Raw genomic sequence first — 27,378 nt, 5'->3', positions numbered from 1 at the left:
ATAAAGCAATCACTTGGAACTTGCACCTTAGAGCACACATCTTATGGAGAAACTAATTATCCATAAGATCTTCGTTATTGTCCATTAAGTGGATTGAGGATTATGAAATCTCTAGTGCAACACCTACCTAGTGTTGTTGCTCTTCATTTCCTTGTGATAAATAATGTGTGTGAACATTAATCCTAGTGGCTTGTTGCCATGTAGGATAAAGGCTACAAGCTCTTACGGTTTATGAAACTTAATGTCTCCAGAATGAGTTAAATATGGTATGCTATAAATGGTTTTATAAATCCAAACATAGTATTCCCTTCGTACTGATGCATAAGTCAATCTTATGTTGTGTACCGCGATCAAGATGAAGGAGAAAACAAAAAAACTTGATGTTTGTTTTCTAACTAATACCATTGCACGCAATGAAATGATCTACATGTCGTCTTAAGTCATTAAAAACATACGCATCCCGTATCTCTTATTGATGGATTCTTTTATTTATGTCAAAAAATAAAAAATGCTCAAAATTAATATATCATGTCTAAGTATTTTAAAATTATTTGATTTTCGTAAGATAACTTATGCACAGGGAGTACTAACTCCCAGGAAATTTTGAAAGGTTAAAATGCTTGTAACCAAAAGGATTAGCTACACGCAGCCCACGCCACACAACGGCCGCCGGCGACAGGAACGGTCGGATCTGGTCTGGAGTCGTCGCACGTGTACCCGCCCGAGGAGGAAGAAGAGCACGCAGCCGCCGTACCACGCTCGCGCCCCAGGGCGCCGCCGCATCGCCGCGGCCCCGCAAGCTCGCCGTCGAGCGGCAGCCCAGCGCCTCCGCCCGCAGAGCCGTCCGGCGCCAGCCCCAGGGTCGAGCGGAGAGGAACCAGGCCCCGCCGCCACCCACACCGACCGGGCTTTGCCCGGCGGCGACTTGGGGCGGCGGCCGGGCAGGAGGACCGGGAGGAGAAGGGAAGGAGGCGGCGGGCTAGGGCTTGCCCCGGTCGCGCTCGCGGGAGCGACGCGGGGGAGGGGAGGGGAGACCACCTCGGTCTTGCCTCGATTGGTGTACAACTCGGATGCGCTGGTCCATATCCGTGCGGGCCGCCTGTGTACGTATTTCACGAAGGATTTGTCACCACGATACGCGTCTCACGCGCTAAACCGTCGACGACTGCACACCGCGCACCTGACCGGCGAAAACACGCCTTATGGGCCGAGCTCGGCGTGACCGCGGCTCATCAACGACAACGAGCAAGCGTGATGCAGCCAATGGAGCAAAGCCGTAAGAGAGATCTCTGTATCTCTCTCGGCAATCATTATGTTTCTTCTTTTGCAAAACGTGCAATCCCTGTTCGTCTTCTCCGCTCGTCGGCGGTGTTGCAGCGCGATCAAGATCTTGATCAAGATGCAACTGAGTTAACCCTCCAAACACTATAGTTCCTTTACATCTTGATCGCCCACAACACTATGGTTCCTTTACATCTTGATCAGGATCGGAGCTGTAGTGTTTGAGGGGTTTAACACCTAAAAGCCCTCTGATTCCAGTCCTAAGATACGCTGATTTCAGTCCCATCGCCAAACCCTAAACCGCACTATTTTACAACATAAAAAATCGTAAGAGTAGTCAGATGGGGGGGGGGGGGGGGGGGGGGGTGGTTTGGAGGAGGTTGCCACTATTTTTGCACGGGCACTAAACTATGTTCTGACTTCGTGCCATCGGCGGGGAAAGATCAACGGTTCCTACGACATGACATTTGCTTCTTCACCAAGCATGCATACGGTGTCTTCATGGCCCCTCTTATATGGAGTGCTGAGGTTCCTCAGAAACTAAAAGTATCCGCATGGTTACTCTTCAAAGACCGGCTCAACGCTAGAGTTAACCTTGCACGCAAGTATATCCTCGACTCAGACATATGCCCTCGATGTGCTACGACAAACGAAGACTTCAACCACCTCTTCATCACATGCCCTCTTGCCAATAGGATTTGGCAACGGATGGGGCTCTTACCAACTTCCAGCGACATCACAGATCTATGGGACATCCCTACCCCCCCTCACCTCCCAACCACAGCATGGCCTTCGGTCCTACTGGCCTTACTTTGGATGACTTGGACAGCACGCAATGACATGGTTTTTAGATCGATAGACCAAAGCTCTGTAATTTTTTTTTTAGAAAAGGAGGAATACCCCCGGCCTCTGTATCTGGACGATGCATACGGCCAATTTATTAATTATTGACACAAGACTTTACAAAGTCGTACAACAGTAAGACCAAAGCCACCATCTTCGCAACCTCTGTCGCTACTCCTATCTAACTGATGAAGGGGCGCTGATGGTCTGGGCCTAATACCAAACAGACCTCGCAGCCAAACCTAACATCTAACACCTGAGGTCCCAACCAGGACGCCTGACGGGTATGGCCACCCACCAGTCCGCCGTGCTCTTCAACCAGGACGCCTGCCGGGTATGAGGCCGCCACAGCCACCTGCCACATATCCATCTTCAGAGTTGTACTGTTGCATCGGCCTTGCCCGGTCTCGCTGCCGCCGACGCTACCACGACGCCAGACAGCGTCGACCTCCTGCGCGTGTCCGTCACCACACATCTGACGCCAAGCCTCCGCTGCTCCATGCCGTCAAGAGCCGCCGCCAAGAATATGTAGAACGAAACACCACTCCACCGAAAGGGAGACAGCACACCCCCACCCCTCACCTGCAGACCCTTCCATCCGATCCCAATGTCCTTGGCGTCGCCTCCAGGAAGGTTACGGTGCACGGGGCGCCGCCGACGCCCGATCCGCATCGAATCTTGGGCTTTCACCCGAACATGGGTCGGAGTGGAGAGATGGTGCCCTCAGCAGCGCCCCCAAGGAGGAAAGCGGCGCCAAAAAGCGGCGTCGCCGCTGCCGGCCAGCCAAGGCGGCCAAGGTTTCCCCCGAACACCGATCTGCTCCACCAGAACACATCGGAGTTGGATCCGGCAAGATCCAAACCAAACCGGGGACTGGGAAGGGATGCATGGAAGGGAAGGGGGGCAATACCTCCAGATCTGGCACGCCTGCGGCTCGCCTTCCTCACGGCCGAACCCTCAGGCACGCCGCACGCCACGCCAGCAGGGGCCGCCGCCCTGGATCCGACGGCCTCCGTGAAGAAGCGCCGAAGACCCCGCCGCCACCTTCCCCAGCGCCCGCGTGGGCTTTCCCGGCGTTCGTCTCCGGTGGCGGCGAGGGGGTGGGGGAGGTGAGGAGAGGCGGCGGGGGAAAACCCTAGACTCCCCCGAGTCGCCCTAGGGGCGACGCGAGGGACGGGAGGGACGGAGGGACGGGAGGTGTTCCAATGTAACTAGATCACCAAAGCTCTGTAATAATCTTGAGAAACCTTATTTCTGCTTTGGACCTCTGGTCACATCGTCTCGTGAGTTCACAAGACAAGGAGGACGTCTTCTCGTGGCGTTCCTACCTCTCTGCATGTTGCACCGTGCCTATGTAATTCTGTACTCACTGCCACGGCAGTCCTTTGAGTAATATATATTCAGGTGGGGGAGCCCCCCCCCCCCCCCCCCCCCGAGATTCTCAAAAAAAATTTGCAACTATGTAGGCCAACTAGATCTACAACCCATGTGCGGCAGAGTATTTTGTATTCGGTCCGAAGGGGACCTCGAGGCAGAAAAGGACGACCGTGAGTGTCATTATTGTTTCAGTTTTGCTAAAGCATATCTAGATGTACCATAAGTATTGCACATCTAAATCATATGTCATTGATTTTACGTTAAGATTCGTGCAAACCTTTTCTTTGTCTTTTTTCCTTTTCTCTTTATACTTGATTCACTCACTTAGATGTGCAATAACTAGAGCACATCTAGATGTGCCTTAGACACATCATTATTCTCACTAGTAGTCAGTTTGATTTGTAATCTTTGAGGCTATATTAATTAAGAGTTCAGGCTGTATCGTTCTTGTTTGTACTCCCATATAATGTCTACAAGTCTGAATTTTTATTTTCAGTATCATTGACCAATGATCTACTGCACATGTTCTTATAAGGGTGGAGGAGCATACCGATGAAGTGAGCGGCAGTGAGCTTGGACATACAAGTGCAGACCTGTCACAGTTCGACGCCATGACGCTGAATACCACACCTCCTACAGTTCAATCAGCTGATAGGTACATCATTTTCTTCTGTTCTTCCTTGATTAGCCAAGACTTTGTTCGTGGAAATAATAGGTACTGTAATGACCCAGACGTCTGATATGATAAATCCCGTCCAATGGGGCCTCGAGGTAGACCAGCAAGATCGAAACTGTCATTTTTCTTTTTCAATGATTATTTTACATATGGCTATACCTGCTAGAAGTTCAAACTATATTCGCTTTTGTTTGCTCGTCCTTTCTGATAGAAGAAACAGAATGCCTTACAAGTTGTCTTTTCTGATATCTTCATCATAAGAGTCATTGACATATGATCTGCTGTGCATGTTCTGATCAGGGTTAAGGAGCATTCTACCGAGGTGAGAAGCAGTGAGCCTGGCGGTACAAGTGCAGACCTGTCAAAAGTTGAGGGCATTTCACTGAATGTCACATCTCCTGCATATGAATCAACTGATGGGTAATATTTAGTACTATTTAATTTGATTTTGTTGAAATGGGAGCGCACCAGTTCTTATTGTTTCCATTCAAGAAGAATGGAATTCACTGACTGTGAGTTCAAATTGCGATGATCAGGGCTGTGGTGCATGGCAGCAACATGGACATCGGTGTGCCTGATTCTACAGTTGAGAAGCAACCAGCTGCTCAGGAAGCATTATCCCCGAGGTAAGAACTTGTCAAGTATGATCGTTATGATATGTATGATCGTTGATTGTTAATTTGGTTATTTTCTTAAGACATCCATGACTCTGATTCCATCAGTGATCAGTCCGTCGCTGATCATTTGAGTAGGTCCTTTTGACTGAACCGGAAGACAAGGCTAACTAGTTTTTATGATCTGGATTGAATACAACTTAAATTAAAATAACATACTGCTATCAAGTCGGGGCTTCTGGTTCTATTCAATTAAAGATAACTCCTCCAGCAGGATATTCATCATCTTGAGCTCCTCAGTGGTAATGCTTGTATGGCACCATTCCAGTCATATGATGATATTCTGTTTGCTGTTGGCATGTACGGTACCTACACTATGCAAATTTGTTTCCATGTTTTTCTTCCATGCCATCTGGATTGTTGCTCCCTACTCTATGCAAAAAAATTGCCATGGCATCATTATGGTGCTGCATTCTGAGTAATCTTGTTTGGTGCGCCCTGATTCAGGTCAGAAGAAAGGCGGCGGAGAATAAATCAATACCTCGCTGAACATACATATAATGACGTCTTAGAGGCCATGGTTGCTGTGAAAAATGGCTTCTGCAACCCACCCAAAAAGGTTTCCAACCCCAACAAGTCATCGGAAAAGCTTGCCTTGCCTGATTCACCACAGTCTCTGCATCGACTGGATACTCAATCCTCGCAGACAAAAATACAGTAAAGATTCCAATAGTTCGATTGCAGTTTATCATCTTTTCTTGAAGTTTCATTCATAATCTATTATTGATCTTCTTTATGATAACATAATCTACTGTCACTTTCTCATCAAGATTAATTTTAGGAGTGTGTCAATCAAACTGGGTCAATAACCTCACTTAACGGCACTACTAGTAGAACATGCTACATTGTTCTAAAGTTAATGATTCTTGAATCTTTTGGGGACATTTAGCTTACTACATACTTTTGTATTTTGTGGTGAAGTATCAAATGGTGTTGTAGTGCTTTTTTTTAATTGCTAGCTAGAAATGGAGCAATGTTCACCGTTGGTCTCTAAACATGCATGCATGGGTGCGTCACATTGCTCCTCGAATTTGAGAACTTCACATTTGGGTCTCTTAAGAGAAGGTATATCTAAACCCAACACCGCTAGTTGTTGGCGATAAACTGATAATAGATAACTTTTGGGTTTATGCAAGCTCAAGTTTGAGGGCAACATGGACAGGGGATTGCGGAGCCTTTCACATGTCCCTGCATGGCAGTAGCCAATCCATTCCCACCCAACTTTATATAAGAATTTATGTCATGAATTAAAAGTGAGGAAAATTAGTCGGAAACTCCTGTATAGTTATTAGAATGTTTTGTTATATATTTAACTAGATTTGTTAATTTGTTGTCCACATGGAGTCTATGCAATTTTTGTTTGCCAAGTAAGCTGGTGTCTAATCTTCTGTCAACCCAATTATACAAGTTCGCATACATACATGGATGGGCAATTTTCTAGTTCAAGTACCTCAGATGTCCCTGTCATAAGAAGCACCTGACAACTTATACACCTTACAAGTCCCTATGGTGCACTTTACTCTTACAACTGTACTGCCAGTTAGTCTAATTTCCTCATGATTTGTGTTGGGCTGTATATGTGTGAATCTGGCCCACATGGCCCATGTAAACCAGTATATGTATTGTACAGACTAGAGAGGAAGAGAGTTATCCAGAAATTTCCCAAACCCACCACACTTCATGGTATCAGAGCACAGGCGGGAGGCGATGCTGGGTTCTGTAGGTCGCCGGCGGTGAATCGACAGCGTGGGGCGAAGCTCCGGGCACCCAGGGTGGTTGTTGGCGCGCGTGTGCTGCGCGGGGCACTGGAGGCGGGACCGGCGGCGGTAGAGGCGCGCCTGGAGAGGGCCGGCGGGCGCGGCTGCGTGCGAGCGCGCGGGCTGCCTGCGGAGCGCCTGGAGGGGATTGGAGGCTACAGGCGGCACTGCTCTCTCCCGTGAAGAGGTGCGCGCGCGCGAAGTGCTCCTGGTGCTGCGGGTGCTACTATGTGTGGCAGAGGGCAGAGGAAGGAGGCGGCTGCGCCAAGGGAGAGGCCAAGTACTGGCTGGTTTGCTGCTTGTGCGGCTGGCTTGCTGCTGCTGGAGAAAGACTGAGAACAGTCTGCAGTTGCTGCTGCTTGCTGTTGGTGCGGCAGAGGGTGCTATTTGCACTGCTGCTGCTTGTGGCTGCTGTGTGCTGGAACTGCTGTTGTTTGCAGAGGAGAAGGAGGAAGATGCTGTTGTTGCTGCTTGCAAGTGCTGCTGCTGACTCTGTTGCTGCTGGTGGTGTACTACAGTGGAGTTAGCAGAGAAGAGGAGGTAAGAGCTCCTGGATTGATTTGGTGCTGCTGTGTGAGGGGCTGCTAGATAGCATACTGAGGAAGAAGGAAAGTTCTTGCCTGTGATTGAGGCAAGACATGGGAGAAAATCAGGGACTCGAGAAGGCAATTGAAAAATTGGCTGAGCTCCTAACAGCCAAGGTAGGAGCTGCAGCATCTCTAAATAATGCAATTGTTCCTCACATTGAGCCAATTCAGAAAATTGACTTGATGCCAAATGAAATTAAGCTGGAAGGTGTTAAGAATTATTTGAGCTGGTCAAGAAGGGCGCTACTCATCTTGAGGACTAAAGGGCTTGAGGGCTTTGTCAGTGGTGAGGCAGAGGAGCCAGGAGACAAGAAAACTTCAGAATGGAGGACATGGAGAAGTACCAACTCTTTGATAGTGGCATGGTTGTTGAACTCCTTGTCTCCAACCATTGCTGCAACTGTTGAGACTATCTCAACTGCTACTGAGGTATGGAAAACCCTCTCAAAACTGTACTCAGGTGAAGGGAATGTGATGTTAATAGCTGAAACAGAGGAGAGAGTTGGTGAACTCAGACAAGGGGAAAATTCTGTGATGGAGTATGTTGCTGAACTGCAGCGTTTGTGGGCTGATTTAGATCACTATGATCCTCTGGATTTGCCACATGCAGATTGCATAGCAGCTGCTAGAAAATGGATTGAACGCAGACGAGTGATGCAGTTTCTCAAAGGATTGAACTCTGAATTTGAGGCGAGACGTGCTACTTTATTTCATCAACCTACTCTACCTGCCTTAGAGGATGCCATAGCAGCAATGGCACAGGAGGAGGTCCGATTAAAGTTGATGAAGAACAATACAACGACTCCATCTCATCCAGCCTTCATAGCAACCGACTATAAGAGCAGAGAGTGCTTCAACTGCGGTGAGAAGGGTCATTTGATTCGTTCTTGCACGGCTCCACGTAGGAACATGCGTGGAAGGGGGAGAGGATATAACCGAGGTGGATTAAGGGGAGGCCGAGGCCGGGGATACTCTGGTGGTCAAAGGGCAAATGTGGCAGTCTCAGAAGAAGGATCCTCACTCGCAACCCAAGAAGAATCAAAGAAAAGAACAGAAAGCACAGGTGATAAGGATCATGAGGATTGTAGTTATGGCAACTTTGCTCACTTTGTATCTACAGATGAAGGTAATTGTGCTCATGCATCTATTCTCTCACAAAGATCACATCCTGATTGGATATTAGATTCGGGGGCATCAAAGCATGTTGCCGGCACATCAATGGAATTTGAGTCATATATTCCATAGCCACCCACATGTAAGGAGACTATCCAAACTGCTGATGGCACCTCACAACCCATTAAAGGCATTGGCACAATACAATGCACACCATCTATTAAACTTTCATCTGTTTTGCATGTTCCTGCCTTTCCAGTCAATCTTATGTCAATGAGTGCTTTGGTTGACGATGTGGATTGTCGAGTAATAGTTGACCGCTATTTATGTCTAATTCAGGAGAGGCAAACGGGGAAGAGGCTTGGGACTGGAACCAGGCGTAATGGGCTATGGTACATGGATCGCGAGGTGCCAAATAATGCGGTGTCTACGATGTTAGCAACAATGATGGGAGAAAAGGAAACAAAGGTAATGCTTCACCATTGTAGAATGGGACATATGTCTTTTGAGAAGATGAGTAAAGTCTTTCCCGATGTAATGTGTGGGGTGGATAAGAACAAGCTTGTGTGTGATGCATGTGAGTTTGCTAAACACACAAGGACATCTTATGTGAGTAAGGGTCTTAGGAGTATTTCCCCTTTTATGCTTGTTCACTCAGATGTGTGGACATCACTACAGGAATCAGCTATTTTGCCGTCTGCCACGGCGGACGGCAAAGGCATGAACAGCGGACGGCAAAGGCCTTTGCCGTCAGCCGCGGACGGCAAAAGGCTCCGGCAAAGTAGGCTACGGTAAACAGCTACTTTGTTGTCTGCTTCCTGGCGGCTGACGGCAAAGGCCCTTTGCCGTCTGCGGCGGACGGCAAAGAGAGCGGACGGCAATAATTGCGCTGTCAGTCCGTTAAGTGGCTAACGGCAGGCCCTTGCCGTCCGCCGCTGACGGCAAAATTTCTAGTGTCTTTGCCGTCCGCCGTATGATGTCATCTACACGTCACTACATGGCAGGTTCTTTGCCGTCTGCCACTGATGGCAAAGTGCAGGTTCTTTGCCGTCTGCCACGGATGGCAAAGTCTTTGCCGTCTGCCACTGTAGGCAAACTGACCAAATGGGTCAGCTCCCAGGAAGCACAGCTGGATGCCACGTGTCTTCTTTGCCGTCCGCGGCAGACGGCAAAGAGCCCATTGCCGTCGGTGGCAGACGGCAAAGAGCCTGCATATTGGCTCTTTTATCTGTTTTTTATTAAATCCAACAATTTTCATCACAAATATATATGACATATATAGATATATTTCAAAAGGCCATTACAGAGCAAACATATAAGATATCCAACACATAACTTCATCATCCAACCATATATATTACATGCATAGTTCCATCATACATAACAAGTTCAACATAGAGGCATCCAACCATATATATTACAATAGTTTCATCCAACGATACATGCATAGTTCAACGATACAAAAGAAACAGAGAAAGGGATAAGGAGCACTCCATCTATGCAAGCTTTCGTCAAGTGAATGAATCTGCAAAATGAAAAATAAGAAAGTTAGAACAAGAAGAGTAGAACAAGAAGAAGAGTAGAACAAGAAGAAGACTAGAACAAGAAGAGTAGAACAAGAAGAGTATGTCATTTATGAGCTAACATACGTGAAATGGATCATATATGAGCTAACTAAGTTGAAATGGGTCGTTTATGAGCTAGCTAAGGTGAAATGGATCATTTATGAGCTAACTTAGTTGAAATGGGTCGTTTATGAGCTAACTAAGGTCAAATGGATCGTTTTTGAGGTAACTAAGGTGAAATGGATCGTTTTTTAGCTAACTTAGGTGAAATGGATCATTTATGAGCTAACTTAGTTGAAATGGATCGTTTTTGAGCTAACTTAGGTGAAATGGATCATTTATGAGCTAATTTAGTTGAAATGGATCTTTTTGAGCTAACTTAGGTGAAATGGATCATTTAAGAGCTAATTTAGGTGAAATGGATCGTTTTTTTAGCTAACTTGGTGAAATAGATCGTTTATGAGCTAAATTAGTTGAAATGGATCGTTTATGAGATAACCTAGGTAAGATGGGTCATTTTGGAGTTAACCTAGGTGAAATGGGTCATTTTAAAGCTAACGTAGGTAAAATGGATCATTTAGGAGCTAATCTAGGTAAAATGGGTCATTTTTGAGCTAACTTGGATGAACTGGATCATTTATAAGCTAACCCAGGTAAAATGGGTCATTTTAGAGCTAACTTAGGTAAAATGGATCGTCTATGAGCTAACTAAGCTAATTATGCAATTTTTGACATAAGTAAGCTAAGTACAGATCATTTTAGAGCTAACTTAGGTAAAATGGATGGTTTTAGAGGTCAGTAAGCTTATTGAGTCATTTTGGAGGAGAAGAAGCTAAGTCTAGGTCATTATGGTAAGCATTGGAGGAAATAAAGCTAAGTCTAGGTCTTTATGCATGTGTTAAGCAAAACACTAGATAAACTTACCAAGATCCAGGAGGTGTAGGAGCGGGGTGGCTCGTGTCGGTAGCTGGAGAAGGATCGTGCGATGCTTGTCTGGAGTTACGCTGCACCAAAGATCATTTCCAATGTCTTGTTAGCATGATGACACTCAAATGTTAAGACTAGCAAGTAATGACCATTCAAATAAAACTCACCGTGGTCCCAGGAGCAATCACTGGCATCGGCGGAGCGGTCTGACCTGTCTTCTCGCACACAGACTGCACATTTGGTTTTGACGACTCAGTCATACTAGTTAGTAATGAGACAAACACTACATGAATGTTTTGGCTAATCTGCACAAGAAACTTACCACAAGGAGCTCGTACATGGCCCTTGCCTGCATGTCATTCCGTGCCCTCTCCTCCTCCATCATCTTTGTCGTCCTCTCCTCCAACTCCCGCTGCCTCTCCGCCGCCTCCGCCAGAAGTTTCTCCGTTCTATCTCTCTCACTCTGTATAGCAGCCTGCAACACCACTCACATGACCATTTGTAATCATTGATGGAAGCGCACACAATGTAATGGAGAAAGATAACTGAGTACGTATCACTAACCTTGATGGCGAGTTGCACCGGCCGTTCACGAGGCCTTATCTCAGGAGCGGAGCTCGACTGGCGCGCCTTGATCTCCGGGAGAGTGCTAGGACAACAGATAAGTCCATCTCCAATGGCTATGGAGCCATGGGACCTCCCGCCACCAGATATCATCACCAGCTCTGGATCAATGGGACCCTGGCTCGGGTTAAAGTCCTCCCCTTTCCTCGCCTTCCCCTCATCTCTATATCTCACGAGCTTGTTATGGGAAGAGATGTTGGTGAATTTGTTTGCATCATCGAGGTCAGACTGAGAGAAAGCCTTGACTTTCTTGAAAGAGGCAGTGTGGGCCATGGCATACAGGTCGTACACCTCTGGCACCTTATCCGCCTTATTGTAGCGTGCCTGAAAGAGAGAAACAATGAAAATTAGTAATTAAAGGGCTCAAGCTAGCATGATGAATGAATTGCATGAATCATGAAGCAAACCACATACCCAGTTGCGCCCGAACTGATATAAGTTGGAGCTGCCTTGATGGTGTGGCACACCTTCCATTTGGGCACGTTTGTCCTTGGCCTCGTTGTGGAGGGCTAGTCATTGTTTTGAGCACCACTCATCGACCAACACCTCCCAACAATCCATCCGATCCGCACACCATCTCGGAGGCACCTAAGTTAGCAAATAGAAACTTGAGCGCTACGGCTAAGAATTACTAAATGAAGGAACTTAAGTAGAGAAGGCCTTAAGAATTACCTTCATGTACTGCTCCTTACTCAGGAACTTATCGCGGCACGCCGGCTTGGTCTTCTTGATACCACGCAAGGCGTAGTAGTCTCGAACAGCCTGCACCCGAGCCTCGTGTCGTAAGTTCTGGAGTAGGAGCTTGTAGACGTTCTCGATAACATGTGCCGCGTCCTCCTCGTATCCCTCCTCACACCTGTAGAATGTCTGCAATCAAATGAGACAATATTGATTAGTACAATTAATAACTAGCTAGTTGAAGATTTTTAAATGTGTAAAGGAGAAATTACCCAGAACTTTCTGATCACCATGTCTGCCCTCGTGTCGCACACGACACCGTCGATAATCTCATCCGGCGGGGCCGAGGCAGCCACGTAGTGCTCCCAGCTCAATCCAAGCTCTGGAAGCCGACCCTCACCAGGCAACGTGACAAACCCCGGGAAGTTTTGCCGGCAAAGAACTCCAAGGACGGAGTTGGGCCGGCGGACACTATGATGGTGGTCCCAACCCCTGCAGCATGACAAGGCCAACGCATTAGTTATTTGAAGAAACGTGAATGCAGAAGGTACAAAAATATTAAATGCACTTACGTACCTCTCCCCATCAGGGAAAATCAACCACCTCTGCTCGCGGGTCACCGGCACGGACGGGAGCCGTGTAGCACCACGCTGGTAGACGTTGCCCCCCTCCTCCCCCTCCTCATCAGTCAGCTCCCCGCCATCATCAGCATGGCCACTCGGCTCCCCGCCATGCTCAGGCTGACCCGACCAGGTACCCCATCCAGACGTGTGCTCCTCCGGGGTCTCGTGGGCCGAAGGCCCGTCGACCCGAGGCTCGTGGGCCGAAGACTCGTGGACCGGAGGCTCGTGGACCGGAGTCCGTGCAGCCTCCTCCTCAGACGAGTCCACCCTAGCAGTCACGTGCTCGGGTGAAACAGCTGGGGACGGTGGCGAGGAAGGCGCCGTAAGAGTCACCCTACCTCCTCTCCCGCGACCACGTGCTCCACCTCCTCTCTTCTTCTTACCTCGTCCCCTGTTGGGCATCGCGGTCGACGAAGAAGGGCCCGGCGGTGTCGCCATACTGTCCAGCAATGCTCGGCGCAGAGGTACGTGTGGAATGGAAGACCTCGCACCACGCGCCGACGAAGAAGGGGCCTCGGCGCGCTCCCGACCAGTGCCCACCATCTTTCAACACCTGCCATGACAAAGAATAAACGAAATTAGTACAACATAAAAAAAGTACTGTCATAATAATATGTATATCACTTAAGTGCACGGAGGATTTTGTCCGACTGGTACAGGTTTGCAGGCATTACATGGCCTTTGGGTAGAAAGCGTCCAAATACTGTCATAATTGCGTCATAGCATTCTCTGCCCAAGTTGAACTGAGCCTTCAAAGCCATTACTTGTGAGATGGCATCCAACTGACAAAGCTCAGTGTGCTCGTGGAGCGGACGTTTTGAAGACTCCAACATTTCATCGAAGGCCTTTGCAGATTCCTCCATCTCCTCGTCCGAATCCCGAGCATCATCATAGTCTTGCACCATGTTTTCCATCCCGGTACCATGCTCGCCGGTGCGACGATGATCCACCTCAGCTCGGTCACGTTGGGCAGACTCACCATGAAATGTCCACACCGTATAATCGGGCGTAAAACCATTCTTCTGCAGGTGTTTACCCATTTCCGCCTCTGTCCTCTTTTCCCAATTGCCGCATCGGAAACAGGGGCACCAAGTTTTCCTCTGGCCATTTGCAAATGCGGCTTGCACAAACCCCTTGGTTTTTGTGAACCATTCAGCGCTCCATTTGTTCTGACCAGTGTGACCGGTATACATCCACGCACGATCACTCATCTTGACTTTCAGAGCTACTGGACACACAACAATTATATATATAATTCACCATGTATATATTCATCAGTTGATCTACTTTGTCAATTTTATTACGTCCATGCAACCTACACTCTAATAGGTAATGATAGGTCCTAATCCCACCCGAGTATGTGTAGATTGGGTTCATTTTCCCATATGCTATGCTCCGGATCCGACGCAAAATTTTGGCAGCACCTCCCCGCTGTTCTCCTGATACACGTCTCTGCAATAAACAGAGAGGATGTGTACCCGGAGAACAACAGGGGAGGCACTGACGAAATTTATGCGTCGGATCCGGAGCAAAGCATATGGGAAAACGAACCCAATCTACACATACTCGGGCTGTCCATGGATAGCGTTGGACAATTCGAAAGAATCAAGGTTATAAATATGCAAATGCATGCATATTTATAACTATGACGCTTTCGAACGGGAGACACATATTGGTTACGCATACTGATAATTCAAGACACATATATAGCTAGCTACCAAATTTCATGTCATTTGTGCAAATAATTAATGGGGGAGAAGGACATGTCATTTGTGCTCACCCACGAACGAAGGGCAGAGCTCGTCAAATGCACGGCGCGGTCGTCGAACACCAAACCTCGCAGTGATGAAACAACTGCACATTTAAATCTACCCGATCAACACAATTATATATGATGTTTTTCATAACAAAATCGAAAAATATATGACCTAACTAATAATTCATAAATATATAACCCCGTCGGCCTCTGGAAGGCCAAAGAGCACCTTTTCGGGAGGTTTAGGGGGTCGGGGTGTCATGTCGGTGTCGGGGTGCTGTTTCGGGGTTAGGGTGTCGTGTCGGTGTCGGGGTGTGGTGTCGTGGTCTGTGTGTCGGGGTGTGGTGTCGGGGTCGGGGTGTCGGGGTCAGGGTGTCGGGTCAGGTCAGGTGTTGGGGTGTGGTGTCGGGGTCAGGGTGTCGGGGTCAGTGGTCGGGGTGTTTCCTTCTATCCTTCTTCTTTCCTTCTCTTCTTTTTCTTTTTTCTTCTTCTTTCCTTTCTTCTTCTTCTTCTATCCTTCTTCTTCTTTCCTTTCTTCTTCTTCTTCTTCTTCTTCTTCTTCTTCTTTCCTTTCTTCTTCTTTCCTTTCTTCTTCTTCTTCTTTTTTCATCTTTTTTCTACTTCTTTTACTTCTTTTCTTTTCTTCTATTCTTCTTCTTCTACTTCTTCTACTTCTTCTACTTCTTTTCTTCTTCTTCTTTTTCATCTTTTTTCTACTTCTTTTCTTTTCTTCTTTTTCATCTTTTTTCCACTTCTTCTTTTCTTCTACATATTCTTTTTTCTAACACTAACACTAAATTTTCTTCTTTTCTAACACTAAATCTAACACTAACACTAACACTAACAATTAAACAAGAATTAAACAGCAAAAAAAGAAAAACAGAAAAAAAACTCACCGGAGCAGGGGGCGACGCTGGCGCCGGGGTGGTGGGGCTCCGGGGCAGTGGGATGGCCGGGCGGCGGGGGCGGCGCCGGGCGGGAGGGGCGGGGGCGGGAGGGGCGGGGGCAGCGCCAGGCGGCGGGACGGTGGGGGCGGTGGCGGGTGGGGGAGGGGGTGGGAGCGGCGGCGCCGCCGGACGGCGATGGGCGGTGGCGGGTGCGGCGAGGGCGGGGGCGGCGCCGGGCGGCGGGGGCGGGGGCGGAGGAGGTCGAGGGAGAGAGATGAGTAACAGGCGGGGGAGGGGGCTCGGCCGTTAGTTAGGTTAGTTAGGGTAGCCTTTGCCGTCCGCCCTCCTTTGCCGTCCTCTTTTCTTCATATTTGCCATCTGCGACGGACGGCAAAGTGGGGGGGCGTTAAGTATTTTTTAACCAGCTCCTCAGTGGGCCCCCCTCCCTCTTTGCCGTCTGCTAGCGGACGGCAAAGAGCTGGCTGATGGCAAAGGCTTTCTTTGCCATCAGCCAGTTCTTTGCCGTCTGCTTTCGGGTAGCTGATGGCAAAGAGCTTCTTTGTCGTCCGCTAGCTGACGGCAAAGAGCTGGCAGATGGCAAAGTAGCTGATTCCAGTAGTGCATGTCCTGTTATCTCTTTAAGTGGAATGAAGTATTTTGTTACATTCATTGATTGCTATACTCGTATGACATGGGTGTATCTTATGAAGCATAAGGATGAGGTTTTTAAATGCTTTCAGTATTTCTATGCTTATGTGCAAAATCAGTTCAATACACAGATACAGATGGTCAGGACAGATAATGGGACAGAGTATGTGAATAAGGAGTTTGTCACATTCCTATCAAGTCAAGGTATATTGCACCAAACATCTTGTCCGGGTACACCACCTCAAAACGGAGTAGCTGAGAGGAAGAATCGCCATATTTTGGAGGTTGCTCGGTCACTAATGTATACAATGAACGTGCCAAAATTCTTGTGGAGTGAGGCTGTAATGACAGCTACATTCCTCATCAACCGGATGCCGTCAAGGGTGATTGGAATGAAGTCGCCATGTGAGATGTTACTAGGTGAGAACAAATTCTTAGTTCCTCCTAAGGTATTTGGATGCACCTGCTTTGTCCGGGATCATAGACCCTCAGTGGGAAAATTGGATCCACGAGCAGTAAAGTGCATCTTCATAGGTTACCCATCTGGTCAGAAGGGATACAAGTGTTGGAGTCCCAGCGAGCGGAGAACATTTGTGAGCATGGATGTGACATTCAGGGAGTCTGAACCGTTTTATGGAGAGAAAACGGGATCTCAGCTCGTTATTTGACTTCGACTCTCCTAGCATGAGTGGTGCTAGTCGAGAGGGCGGGAGTGAACCACCAAGGACAAAGGAAGATGAACCACCGAGAGTTGTGGTTAGTTCAATTCCATGTCATGCAAGGGAAGAGAGATGGAGAAAGCCAAATGAGAAAGAAAATCTAAGGGTGTATACCAGGAGGCAACCTATGATTGAAGAGAAATGGAGAAAGCCAAATGAGGAAGAAAATTTAAGGGTCTATACCAGGAGGCAACTACAAGATGAGCAGCAACAACAACAATCTCCAATAGCAAGTGACACACATGTGCAGGGGGAGCAACAGGCTCCAACAAGTGTTGAAATTGTTGAATTGTCTGATGGTGAGACATGTGCCACTCCAACTCCATCTAATGTAAACGATTCAATGAACTTGCCTATTGCCTGGAGGAAAGGAACCCGAGTTGGAGCTAGAAAACCTCCAGAGAGGTATGGTTTTGAGCATGACATAGCTAATTACGTATCATATACATCTCTGTCTCGAGATACAAAGCATTCATTGCATCATTGCAATCTGTGGTGACTCCAAGAGATTGGAAAATGGCAAAGCAGGATCCAAAGTGGTACGAGGCAATGTTGGAGGAAATGAGAGCACTTGAAAAGAACAAGACATGGGATATTGTACCTCTTCCAGCAGGAAAACGACCGGTTAGCTGTAAATGGGTGTATACTGTGAAGCAGACTCCTGAAGGAAGGGTAGAAAGATACAAGGCAAGGTTAGTGGCTAGGGGCTATAGTCAGACATACGGGATTGATTATGATGAGACTTTTGCACCTGTCGCAAAGATGGGCACAGTGAGAACCTTAATTTCTTGTGCCACTAACTTTGGTTGGGCTTTGCATCAGTTAGATGTAAAGAATGCATTCCTGCATGGTGATTTACATGAGGAAGTTTACATGGAGATTCCACCTGGTTTCTCAAAGCCCGAGACATCAAGAAAGGTATGCAAGTTAAGGAAGTCTTTGTATGGCCTCAAATAGTCTCCACGAGCATGGTTTGATAGATTCAGACGTGCTGTGTGCAATATGGGATATAAACAGTGCAATGGGGATCATACAGTATTCTACCGGCACTCAAATTGTCAGATTACAATCCTTGCGGTGTATGTGGATGATATTATAATCACCGGAGATGATGATGTGGAAATATCATGACTGAAGAAGAGCCTGAGCAAGGAGTTTGAGGTAAAGGATTTAGGCCAACTGAAGTACTTTCTTGGTATAGAAATTGCTAGATCCCCTAAAGGAATTGTTCTGTCACAACGGAAGTATGCTCTCGACTTGCTTAGTGATACAGGCATGCTTGGGTGTAGGCCTGCTTCAACACCTATTGACCAGAATCATAAGTTATGTGCTGAATCTGGGGAACCAGTGGATAAGGAGAAGTACCAGAGACTTGTTGGAAGGCTCATCTACCTATGTCATACAGGACCCGATATCTCATATGCAGTGAGTGTGGTGAGCAGATACATGCATGATCCTAGGAGTGGACACTTAGAGGCTGTCTATCGAATCCTCCGATATCTGAAGGGTAATCCAGGAAGGGGGCTATGGTTTAAGAAGGATGGGCATCTTAATATAGATGGATACTGTGATGCAGACTGGGGAAGTTGTTTGGATGACAGAAGATCAACTTCTGGTTATTGTGTGTTTGTTGGGGGAAACTTGGTGTCATGGCGAAGTAAGAAGCAGCCAGTGGTGTCCAAATCAACAGCTGAAGCTGAATATAGAGCTATTTCACAAGGCTTGAGTGAGATGTTATGGGTAAGAAATCTTCTCTCTGAGTTAAAGGTAATAAGGAAGGATCCCCTAAGGTTATGGTGTGATAATAAATCAGCTATCAGCATTGCTAATAATCCAGTTCAGCATGATAGAACCAAGCATGTCGAGATAGACCGCTTCTTCATCAAGGAGAAGTTAGATGATGGCATAATCAGGATAAGTTATGTGAGCTCTAGAGAACAAGTGGCTGATTGTTTAACTAAGGGTTTAAGTGTCAAGGAGTGTAATTCTGCGTGTGACAAGATGGGAATGATAGATATCTATCACCCATCTTGAGAGGGAGTGTTGGGCTGTATATGTGTGAATCTGGCCCACATGGCCCATGTAAATCAGTATATGTATTGTACAGACTAGAGAGGAAGAGAGTTATCCAGAAATTTCCCAAACCCACCACACTTCAATTTGTAACAGACAACAATTTTTAACTAATATGTTGTAGGTGTGGAGAATCTACAAAACAAATCGTTAAAAACGGAAAACTATGGATGGAGAAGGAAGTCATGAAGGCTTTTAAGAAGTGCATCATAGAAGGGGAGGGATTGAGAGTATGTGTGACTTCCTAATGCTTTTTCTTTTAATCTTTTCCTAGTTCGATGCAAGTTTTCTTATGAGGTATTGTTTCAGGGTGTGGAGTTTGAACTAGACGAGCTTCTGCACCAGTGTTTCAGTGTAGAGACACATGAGAAGATGTTCCACCACGCTACAACTTCGCGGTGAAGACGAAGGAAGCTGGCTCACACAAGTGGTCATCAACTCTCTATTTTGCGCAAGTGAAAGAAATGTATGGTCGAAAGATGGTATGTGCCATTTCTTCTCCTCTCTTTTATCAAATTTACTTCATATTCAGTGATAAATATCTAGGTTTCGTCAAAGTGGGTTTAATGTGTTGAACTGCATAACTCGTGTTATTAGGCCTCTATTACGCATGCAAGAATCAGGGGATGGATGCACTGCGGCACCCTGCCGTTCCTATCGGATACGAGACTGGCCAGCCTGGTGCGGGACGTGCCTTCGTTGATGACAACTCTGATGATGATTGTAGTATAAAACTAGACAATGATGATTTTGTGCGGGCCTTTGAACAGGTCTTCTGTAAGCGAGCACCCTCATGAGTGCATTTTTTGGTGTCTGTAATAGTGAGTTATTTTTCATGTTAGGAGCAACGGCGACTAGCATGTGCTCTAGTTGTGCAAATGCCACTCGACAATACTCACTGCGCTGAGACATGTAGGCGTACTCAGATCGCTGAATTGAACTTTGATGGTGGACTTCTCCTGTGGTGCTTTGTTTTTGGTTATAGAACTTGCTTCTAAGTACATGGTATCATATACTCTTCATCTGGGTTTATTGTTAGTCCGATGAATTTTTGGCCACTATTATATTTTAATTATAGTTTCTTCTAATTTTTCATGTTAAAAACATGTGTTTACTATGTCTAATTTGAGGTTAAATTGCCCATGGAGTTTTTAAGGAAGTGACAAGAAATACCAAATAAATGAAATGAAAAGATATGAAGGTCGCATTATAGCAACTATGTGCTTATGCACACCGCCACGGACTCCATATCCATATGAAGCACGGCGGATGTCAATCGCAGATATAGCGAATCTAGTAGAGTTGCTCTTACGGTTGCATCTGCCTTCCATGGCTAGCAAATAAGCTTTTGTTGGAACTGACTCGCTCCTGTCATGTGTTTCTAATGTTTTTGAAATACTACGAATTGAACACGCTCTAAGATTGTCCCAATGTTTTTGGCAAATTAAATTAATATCAATTCGGAGTGCCTAGAACTCATCTAGATTAGATATAATTTCATCTCATTCATCTGACATTAGCTGACATAACCTATTGTTGATGTAGCCCGCTTTCATTATCTGTCCAATTAACACACTTGGAGAAATGTACGTATTGTCCCGTTCGCCGGCCCAATAATGTGCTTTAGACAAATGAAAATAAAGAAAAATCGATAGGAGCAAGGATTGAACCAGCAACCCCACGAAAATGGATGGCTAGTCCTCGCCAGGTTAGCTAAAATGACATATGTCCACTGTCAAGTACTATGGCGATATTAATGGAATTGTGTGACATTTTGAAACTGTTCAGTTTTTAAAGAAAAAGGGATTTTAGTTTCTTTTTTTCTTTGTACTTGGTATGCACACAAAAATGGCCAGTAATATCACCGCAAAACGACTGAATAGTACCCCTTGCAGTTTGGATTGTTGTGTGCAAAAAACTTGCAAGTGCGACCCTTGTGAAACTTGCAACTGCAACCCCTCCCAAAACGTACAATTGAACCCCCTGTTAAAAAGTTGCAATGGTGCCTCTCCTTGATACCTTGCGGTTGTGACCCCTCTTAAAAAATTATAAGTACGCCTCTCCTTAATAACTTGTAGTAGCGACTTAACCTGTAAACTTGTAGTTGCTACCTCATTTTAAAACTTGCAGTTGCGTCCCTCTTTGAATACTTGCAGTTGTTACCCGACTTAAAAACTTGCAATTACGACCCGACTTATAAACTTGCATTTGCGGCATTAATAAGGCCATGAACTTCTTAAAAGAACAACAATTGTTATTTCATATGTTGTGCTCATTTGAAAACTTACAGTTGTGATCCAAGTTGAAACTACCCTCTTTGAATACTTGTAGTAGAGACACCATTTGAAAACTTGCAGTTGCCACGCCCGACTTGAAAGCTTGCAGTTACAGCCATATTGAAAACTTGCAGTTGTGATCCAATTTTGAAGCCTTACGGTTGCAACCCGACTTGAAAGCTTGTAGTTGCGACCAGTAGAAACTTTGGTCACACAAAAATTTGACTGAAAACACATGGAAGAAACATTTTTACCCGAAGAGGGCGCTTGTATTTTGATGTCATTAGAATTAAAAAGAAAAGGAAAAAACTTGACAGAAAAAGACTAATAAAGAAACATGGGATAAAAAATAGCTGAAAATAGAAAAATTGAAAATATAGAAAATTGAAAACAAGAAAGAGTAAAAGAAAACAAATGCGGAAGATCAAACAAAGACTGAAAAAAGACCAAAGTTGAACAAGCCCACATGGTCCGTTACGCACAAGTAGCTCGACACATAAAAAGAAACAAGTGTTGCTAAAAAACGAAAGCAACCTTTTTTTTAACATAGTACAGAAGCAAGCGCCCGCACGGAAGCTATGTCTGGTTTATAGTGAGATATATGTTACCATCGCCTCACGGGCAGCGCGGCCAGGTGTGCCCACTACTGTAGTAGTTCATTTGCTTTTTCCTGTGCTTTTTGTCTTTTTTTTCAATGTTTTTGACCAGGCTTTTTCTTCTGTTGGTTATCTTTGTCTGTTTTCATTGTTTTAGTCCGGTTTTCTTGTTTTTTCCTTTGTTTTTGTATTTCTTCATTGGTTTTATTCAGTTTTTTCTTTTATTCTTTGTTATAATTCGGTTTTCTTTGCGTTTCGCTGATTTTTTTTCATTTACTTCTTCATTATACATTGGTTTTCTTTGTTTTTATTGGTTTTCATCGGTTCTTCGTTTTTTTGTTTTCTTTGTCATTTTTATTTATTGGATTTGTAAACACACGGCTAATGATAGTATATATATATCACCCAGGGTGCGGAATAAGTTATTCTTCACCCGAGGTAATTTTACGATCATTTCATAATTAAATTACGTTTTGAGTTCAAATAGTTACATTTCTATTGATTCACTACATAAAATTTGACACAAAAAATAAAAATATAGGTCATAAGACAAGAAAATTTATAGTTTATGTGTATTTTACATTATGTTTTTATGTTTGTAATTTTATATTACATAAAAAAGATTTTACGATAATTATATTTTTTTACGGTCTCTTTTTACGTCGGAAATAAGACAAAACTTACGGAACGTAAAATTACGGTGCATTGATGGTAAAATAGAGGGAGTGAAGAATGAGTATTCCTCACACAGGGTGACAAATAGCGCGACCCTATATAAAGCATGGATTTGCTATCCACACTAGCTCGGATGGTTGTTATCAGAACCGTTCGTTCGCTTTGGGATCCGCACCTTTGGTGGATAAGGTTCTGATTTTGCCATTTGTTGAATTTGGCCAAGACACAGGAGGAATGCCAGGCTGCACCTTTCTGGAGTGGTAGCCCCGTAATGGCAACCTACACTCTGACTTTGCATGCGTGGTCAGAACAAAAGGAGCCGTGCTTTTCTCAAACGCAGGGATCAGACAAGAGCTACTTCGGGCAATCATTTCAATCGGTTGATGATGGTAATTTACAAAAGGTTCTGAGCTGCGGCGTGCTGGATGGACATGTAAAAGCTTCCATTTTCGTATAGCCAACTGAACAAATTTCGGCACCTTCTGGACTAGTAAATGGACTATAACGTGCTGGACTGGACATGTAAATCCTGCCGGCTTCGCCTAGCTAAATGAAGATGGTGCGGCATTTGCAGGCGCCATTGTCCCTGCTGGCGAGGATGTCCAGCCCGGTGGTGTTGCAGAGATCCACCACAGCTACCAGCAGGTGCGTATTCATTGGTTCAGCCGCTTTGCTTATGAACGGAAGATTTTTTGTTGAATATTAGTTTTGTTTCCAGTACCTCGATCCGCCGAACAACTTGGTGCCTCTGAATGTGAACCAAATTTCCATGCTAATTCCTTCGCTTCAGTATGGTGGGGTCCTGTCAATACATGGGATGCATGTCAGCACGGTATGCAAGAACGAAGCGTGCCGGTTTTGGTAGTTTTCATACTAACTGGAAAAAAAAACTTCCTACGCCCATGTTGTTTGTAGGCGCGACTGCTTGGTGGGATGGAACCGTAGGGATCTGACAGAAGAAATTAACTTCATTCTAGACGACGGTCGACGGCACTTGCATTATTGATCATGTTTTCCAAATACGTGGGCAATTTCAATAACCATTCATCTGTCGCTTTTCAGGACGATCGACTCAGAGTACACGCAAGCGTTGGGTTTAGTCAGGTAAGCGCGTGTGATGCAGATATGTCTTTGTTTTATAAAGTGTCGTCTGTAACGGCTCGCCTCTGAAAAAAATCACTTTATAAAACACAAGCAGCAATGGTGACTACGTAATAGTTAATGGCTCTATTAGGAGGCGGGATTCCCTCATGCACGTACAGGTGTACTCCTTAAGGTGTGTGGCAGACAAAAACTATGTATGCATTTGGTCAGTTTGGGGGTGATTGCTGCGTGTCTACCTCTGAACAACAATGTTGGCATGTCTTGTTTTTCAGTGGACAAACTACAACGACATTACTCACCACTTTCTCCATTGCATATATGACAAGTTCCACCCCTTCTGGTTCGTTTTTGTCAGTAAGCATGCGATGTATTTTTGTTGCTGACCAAACTGCTCTTTTTATACAGTACAAAGAGAGGCAAATGGATATCCGTCGGAGGGACTTGGCCGTAGCCGCCCACGAGCAATCATCTTCTGCTCCGAACAGTGCCGACAGGCACTTCGCTAATGTCCTGCGAGCATTAGATTTCTGTGTGCCGCCGCCCTATGAACAAACGTGTTTGTCGATCTTCCGGCTGCGCTTAAACCTCTTGTATTTGGGGAGCAGACATCGAATGGTCTGCTTGGCTTTCACAAGAGTGGTCGCGCTTGGCTTTAGCCGCTGCGTGAGTGCGATCACCGGCCGCCCCTTGCTGTCTGCGCAATAACTTTCAAGGAGGGCCGACAAAAACGATGACAGACAAACTCTGAACCCCGGATTCCATGAGCCACGGGCCGGGCGTCTTGTTTCGGGGGGTGAGCATTGACTTTGTTTCAGTAAATCTCGTGTCTATTCTGACACCCATCACGGTAAAAACTAAAACCCTACCGTAGAATTGGATAGGGTCTTTTTTATTAGGGCATCTTCACGCGAATCCTCGAACCGCCCCAACCGTTTGGATGGCGTGGTACGAACATGTTTTTTCATTGAACATGGTTCTTCATCGGTCTGTTCGACGGTCTGGACACACTTTTTTTTTCTGCAAACTAAAAATAAAGTGAGGTTGGCACTGCGGGCGTCCGGACTGCTGCCACGACCACGTCGGGCAACCGTGGCCCATCTAAAACCCTCTCCAATGGCCGCATGCTTATCCGCACGTTGGTGGTCAGCACAGCTACACAAAATCAACACCACATTCATGTCGGCCAAGAACGAACACGAGCACTTACTCGAGCCGGCATTGAAGCGGTGCGCCGGCAGACGGTGGTCAGCACCGCTACACAGCGTCAACACCGCATTCATGTCGGCCCAGGACGGACATGACCTCTTACTTGAGCCGGCAATGATGCGGTGCGCCGACCGAGAGCACCGGATGTGCCACTTCCTGGCGCACGCAACTTCTCTCTGCATTCAAACGGCATCATTCCATCTGTCTCCCTCCATTAAACGTACATGATTGCCGAGGAACCTACTATGACACCACCCATGCGTTCCTCTACCACCCACCATTAAGGACCTCACCGCCCGGCCAGCCCTCCGCCCACTATTTAAACCCCAGGCCGGCAACATAACCGCATCCATCCACCCTCCTCCGCTCTCCATCTCCTCTCCGCACCACACCCGGCCGCGTCGCGAGAAACCAACTCCAGCCACTGCGCCAATAGTTTTAAATAGCGCACTAAGGGTCTTAGCGGCATACCTCTTCTAAACGCTATAGCGATGCTATAGCACGCTATTTAAAATATTTGTTCATAAGTTTTGACCAAATACCCATAGCGCATGACCTCTTCTAAACGCTATAGCACGCTATTTAAAAGCATGGTTGCGCCGCATTAAAGCGGGTTGACCGGCCCTTCTGATGGCCTGGAAGCAGCTATTTAAGTCGTGCGCTGGCGATGCACATCCACACTTCATCCTCTCTGAGCCCCTACTCCTCCCAGAGAATCCCCAGCAGGCGGAGAAGGTGAAAGCTCTATGGGCCCCTCCACATGTACGGCGGTTGGCTCCTTCGGCAAGGAGGATATCGTCATCTCCTCCGGCGAGGAGGACCAGACTCCCCCTCCCCAAGAGCAGCGACCGCCACAACAACTACGCCTCCTCTCGGAGGCCACTCTAACGGTCGGGGAATTCACCTGTCAAACGGAGATAATGACGGAGCCACCGTCCCTACTGCGCTACCATGGGAAGTGGGAGCCGGCGTCCCCACTCCAACAGGTGAAGGAGGAGCCTGCGTCCCCTACCGTGCAAATGCAGCCACGACGGCGTCCAGATCAAAGACACCATCATCCAGGAGGAGCCCGTGTCCCCATGGCATCCAAATCGGATGTCGCATGAAGTAGGAGTCGGCGTCGTCGCCGCACTGCCGCTACGCCTGTATTGACGGGCCTGCGTTGTTGCCCCGCCGCAACCGCGCAGGAGGAGGCGGAGCGGCAGGCAACGACTGGACACGGCTGCCGTGACGTGCCGTTGCTAGACAGAGGTTGCCTCGTATCTAGCTCTTTGTTCCCACGAATATTGGATTTCCTAGAATTCGGCTGCCGTTGCTAGACAGAGGCTGCCTCGTATCTAGCTCTTTGTTCCCACGAATATTGGATTTCCTAGAATTCGCCTGCCGTTGCTAGACAGAGGCTGCCTGCATTTCTGCCAAGTAGAAAGTTGGAGCAGGTGCGACCAGTGCTCGCATCGAGGAATAAGACTTTGATGCGTCTTGAGTAGGGCGAACTGAGGAAAAATACGTGTGTCTTGTGGATCTCGTGTTGAGTAGGGTGAACTTTATTTTTGCATATCATGAATTCTTTTTGAATATGACCGACACCTTTGTCACAGTCACTTGGCGCTTTCTCAATAATTGTGGTATGTAGAACATGGCCACAGAATCAACAATTTTATTTCTTTGCACCGAAAAACTCATAAATTTATTTCTCTATGCATATGCATATCAATAGCTCTATGTATAAGATTGTCTACATCAACCACCCCTCTCTCTCACACACAGACACACACATGCACACTCTATCAGTCTCATTCACCTCCCTCTCTCACACACACACTCACATAGTCAGTCTAAATCCACCCCCCCCCCTCTCAGTCTTCATTTGATTCGTGTGCTAATCTATATGACTACAACAGAGAGAGAAGATGTGCACATCTTATGGATCCGGTATTGAACAGGATGGACTTATTTTTGTGCATCACGAACTCTTTTCAAATATGACTGACACCTTCATAATGGTCACGTGGCGCTTTCCCAATAACTCGGTTATGTAGATAGTGGCTAACGAGTCAACAATTTCATTTTTTATTAGAAAAACTCATCAATTTTGCCCCGGAGCAACCCGACTACTGTGAGTACCCGCGACAACACCTTCAAGAAAGGTTCTCGTGTGCAAAAGAAAAGGTTCCCTCAGTCGGGGGTAAGCATGGTTCTAGTAATATAAAATGGATGTTCGTGTAAAATCTAACGATGAAGTAGTTCTGACTATGTAAAATGGAGGTTATGTGTAATCTAACAATGTGATGACACGTTGTGAATGGGTTATGTAATCAATTAGAAACTGACATGGCATTACAACACAACATCGTCGTCCAGAAAAAATGCATGGTGTGGAAAGTACAGTAGTTGCAACGTCATCAGTATATGAAAGGTTCGCGTTCACATGCAAGAGGGTGCCCCGTGTGCGGGTATGCATGGTTCCGACAATGTAAAATGGTGGTTCTTGTGTAATATAAGTTTTATGGTGATGCTATATTTAGTTGTCTCCCCCCTCCCCTCTCTATCTAGTCCTTTAATATCGGATTTAACGGGCACACATCGTAAAAAAAGTCATATGGCGTCGAACATTGTCAGTGGGTGCAACGACCACCTTATGAAGAAGGTTCTCGTGCGCAAAAAAGGTGCCCTCGGGTGGTATGCATGGTTCCATCAATGTAAGACGGAGGTT

At 46.3% G+C, this 27,378-nt stretch overlaps 2 protein-coding genes across 2 annotated transcripts; both read left to right on the top strand.

Annotated features, from left to right (window-relative positions):
• The first annotated feature begins 3,011 nt into the window (after window positions 1-3,011).
• On the top strand, window positions 3,012-19,274 carry LOC125529894 (uncharacterized). Its single transcript, XM_087533150.1, has 8 exons — window positions 3,012-3,233; window positions 3,622-3,671; window positions 4,037-4,156; window positions 4,478-4,597; window positions 4,714-4,803; window positions 5,299-5,508; window positions 18,933-19,038; window positions 19,118-19,274. Exons 1-8 carry the CDS (start codon window positions 3,012-3,014, stop codon window positions 19,208-19,210), a joined length of 1,011 nt encoding a protein of 336 aa, XP_087389276.1. The 3' UTR covers window positions 19,211-19,274.
• LOC147960115 (uncharacterized) lies at window positions 7,247-18,769 on the top strand. The gene is made up of 7 exons (XM_087537406.1): window positions 7,247-8,321; window positions 8,568-8,776; window positions 16,136-16,220; window positions 16,633-17,140; window positions 17,242-17,359; window positions 17,558-17,653; window positions 17,873-18,769. The coding sequence occupies exons 1-7, from the start codon at window positions 7,247-7,249 to the stop codon at window positions 18,767-18,769; spliced, it is 2,988 nt and encodes a 995-aa protein (XP_087393532.1).
• Window positions 19,275-27,378: the final 8,104 nt, after the last annotated feature.

Source organism: Triticum urartu, chromosome 7A (assembly GCF_056163025.1).
Source record: "Triticum urartu cultivar PI428250 chromosome 7A, HENAU_Tu73, whole genome shotgun sequence".
NCBI classification, from domain to species: Eukaryota; Viridiplantae; Streptophyta; class Magnoliopsida; order Poales; family Poaceae; genus Triticum; species Triticum urartu.
The sequence above is the reverse complement of the archived record's forward strand: the minus strand, read 5'-3'. Positions and strand labels throughout refer to the sequence as shown.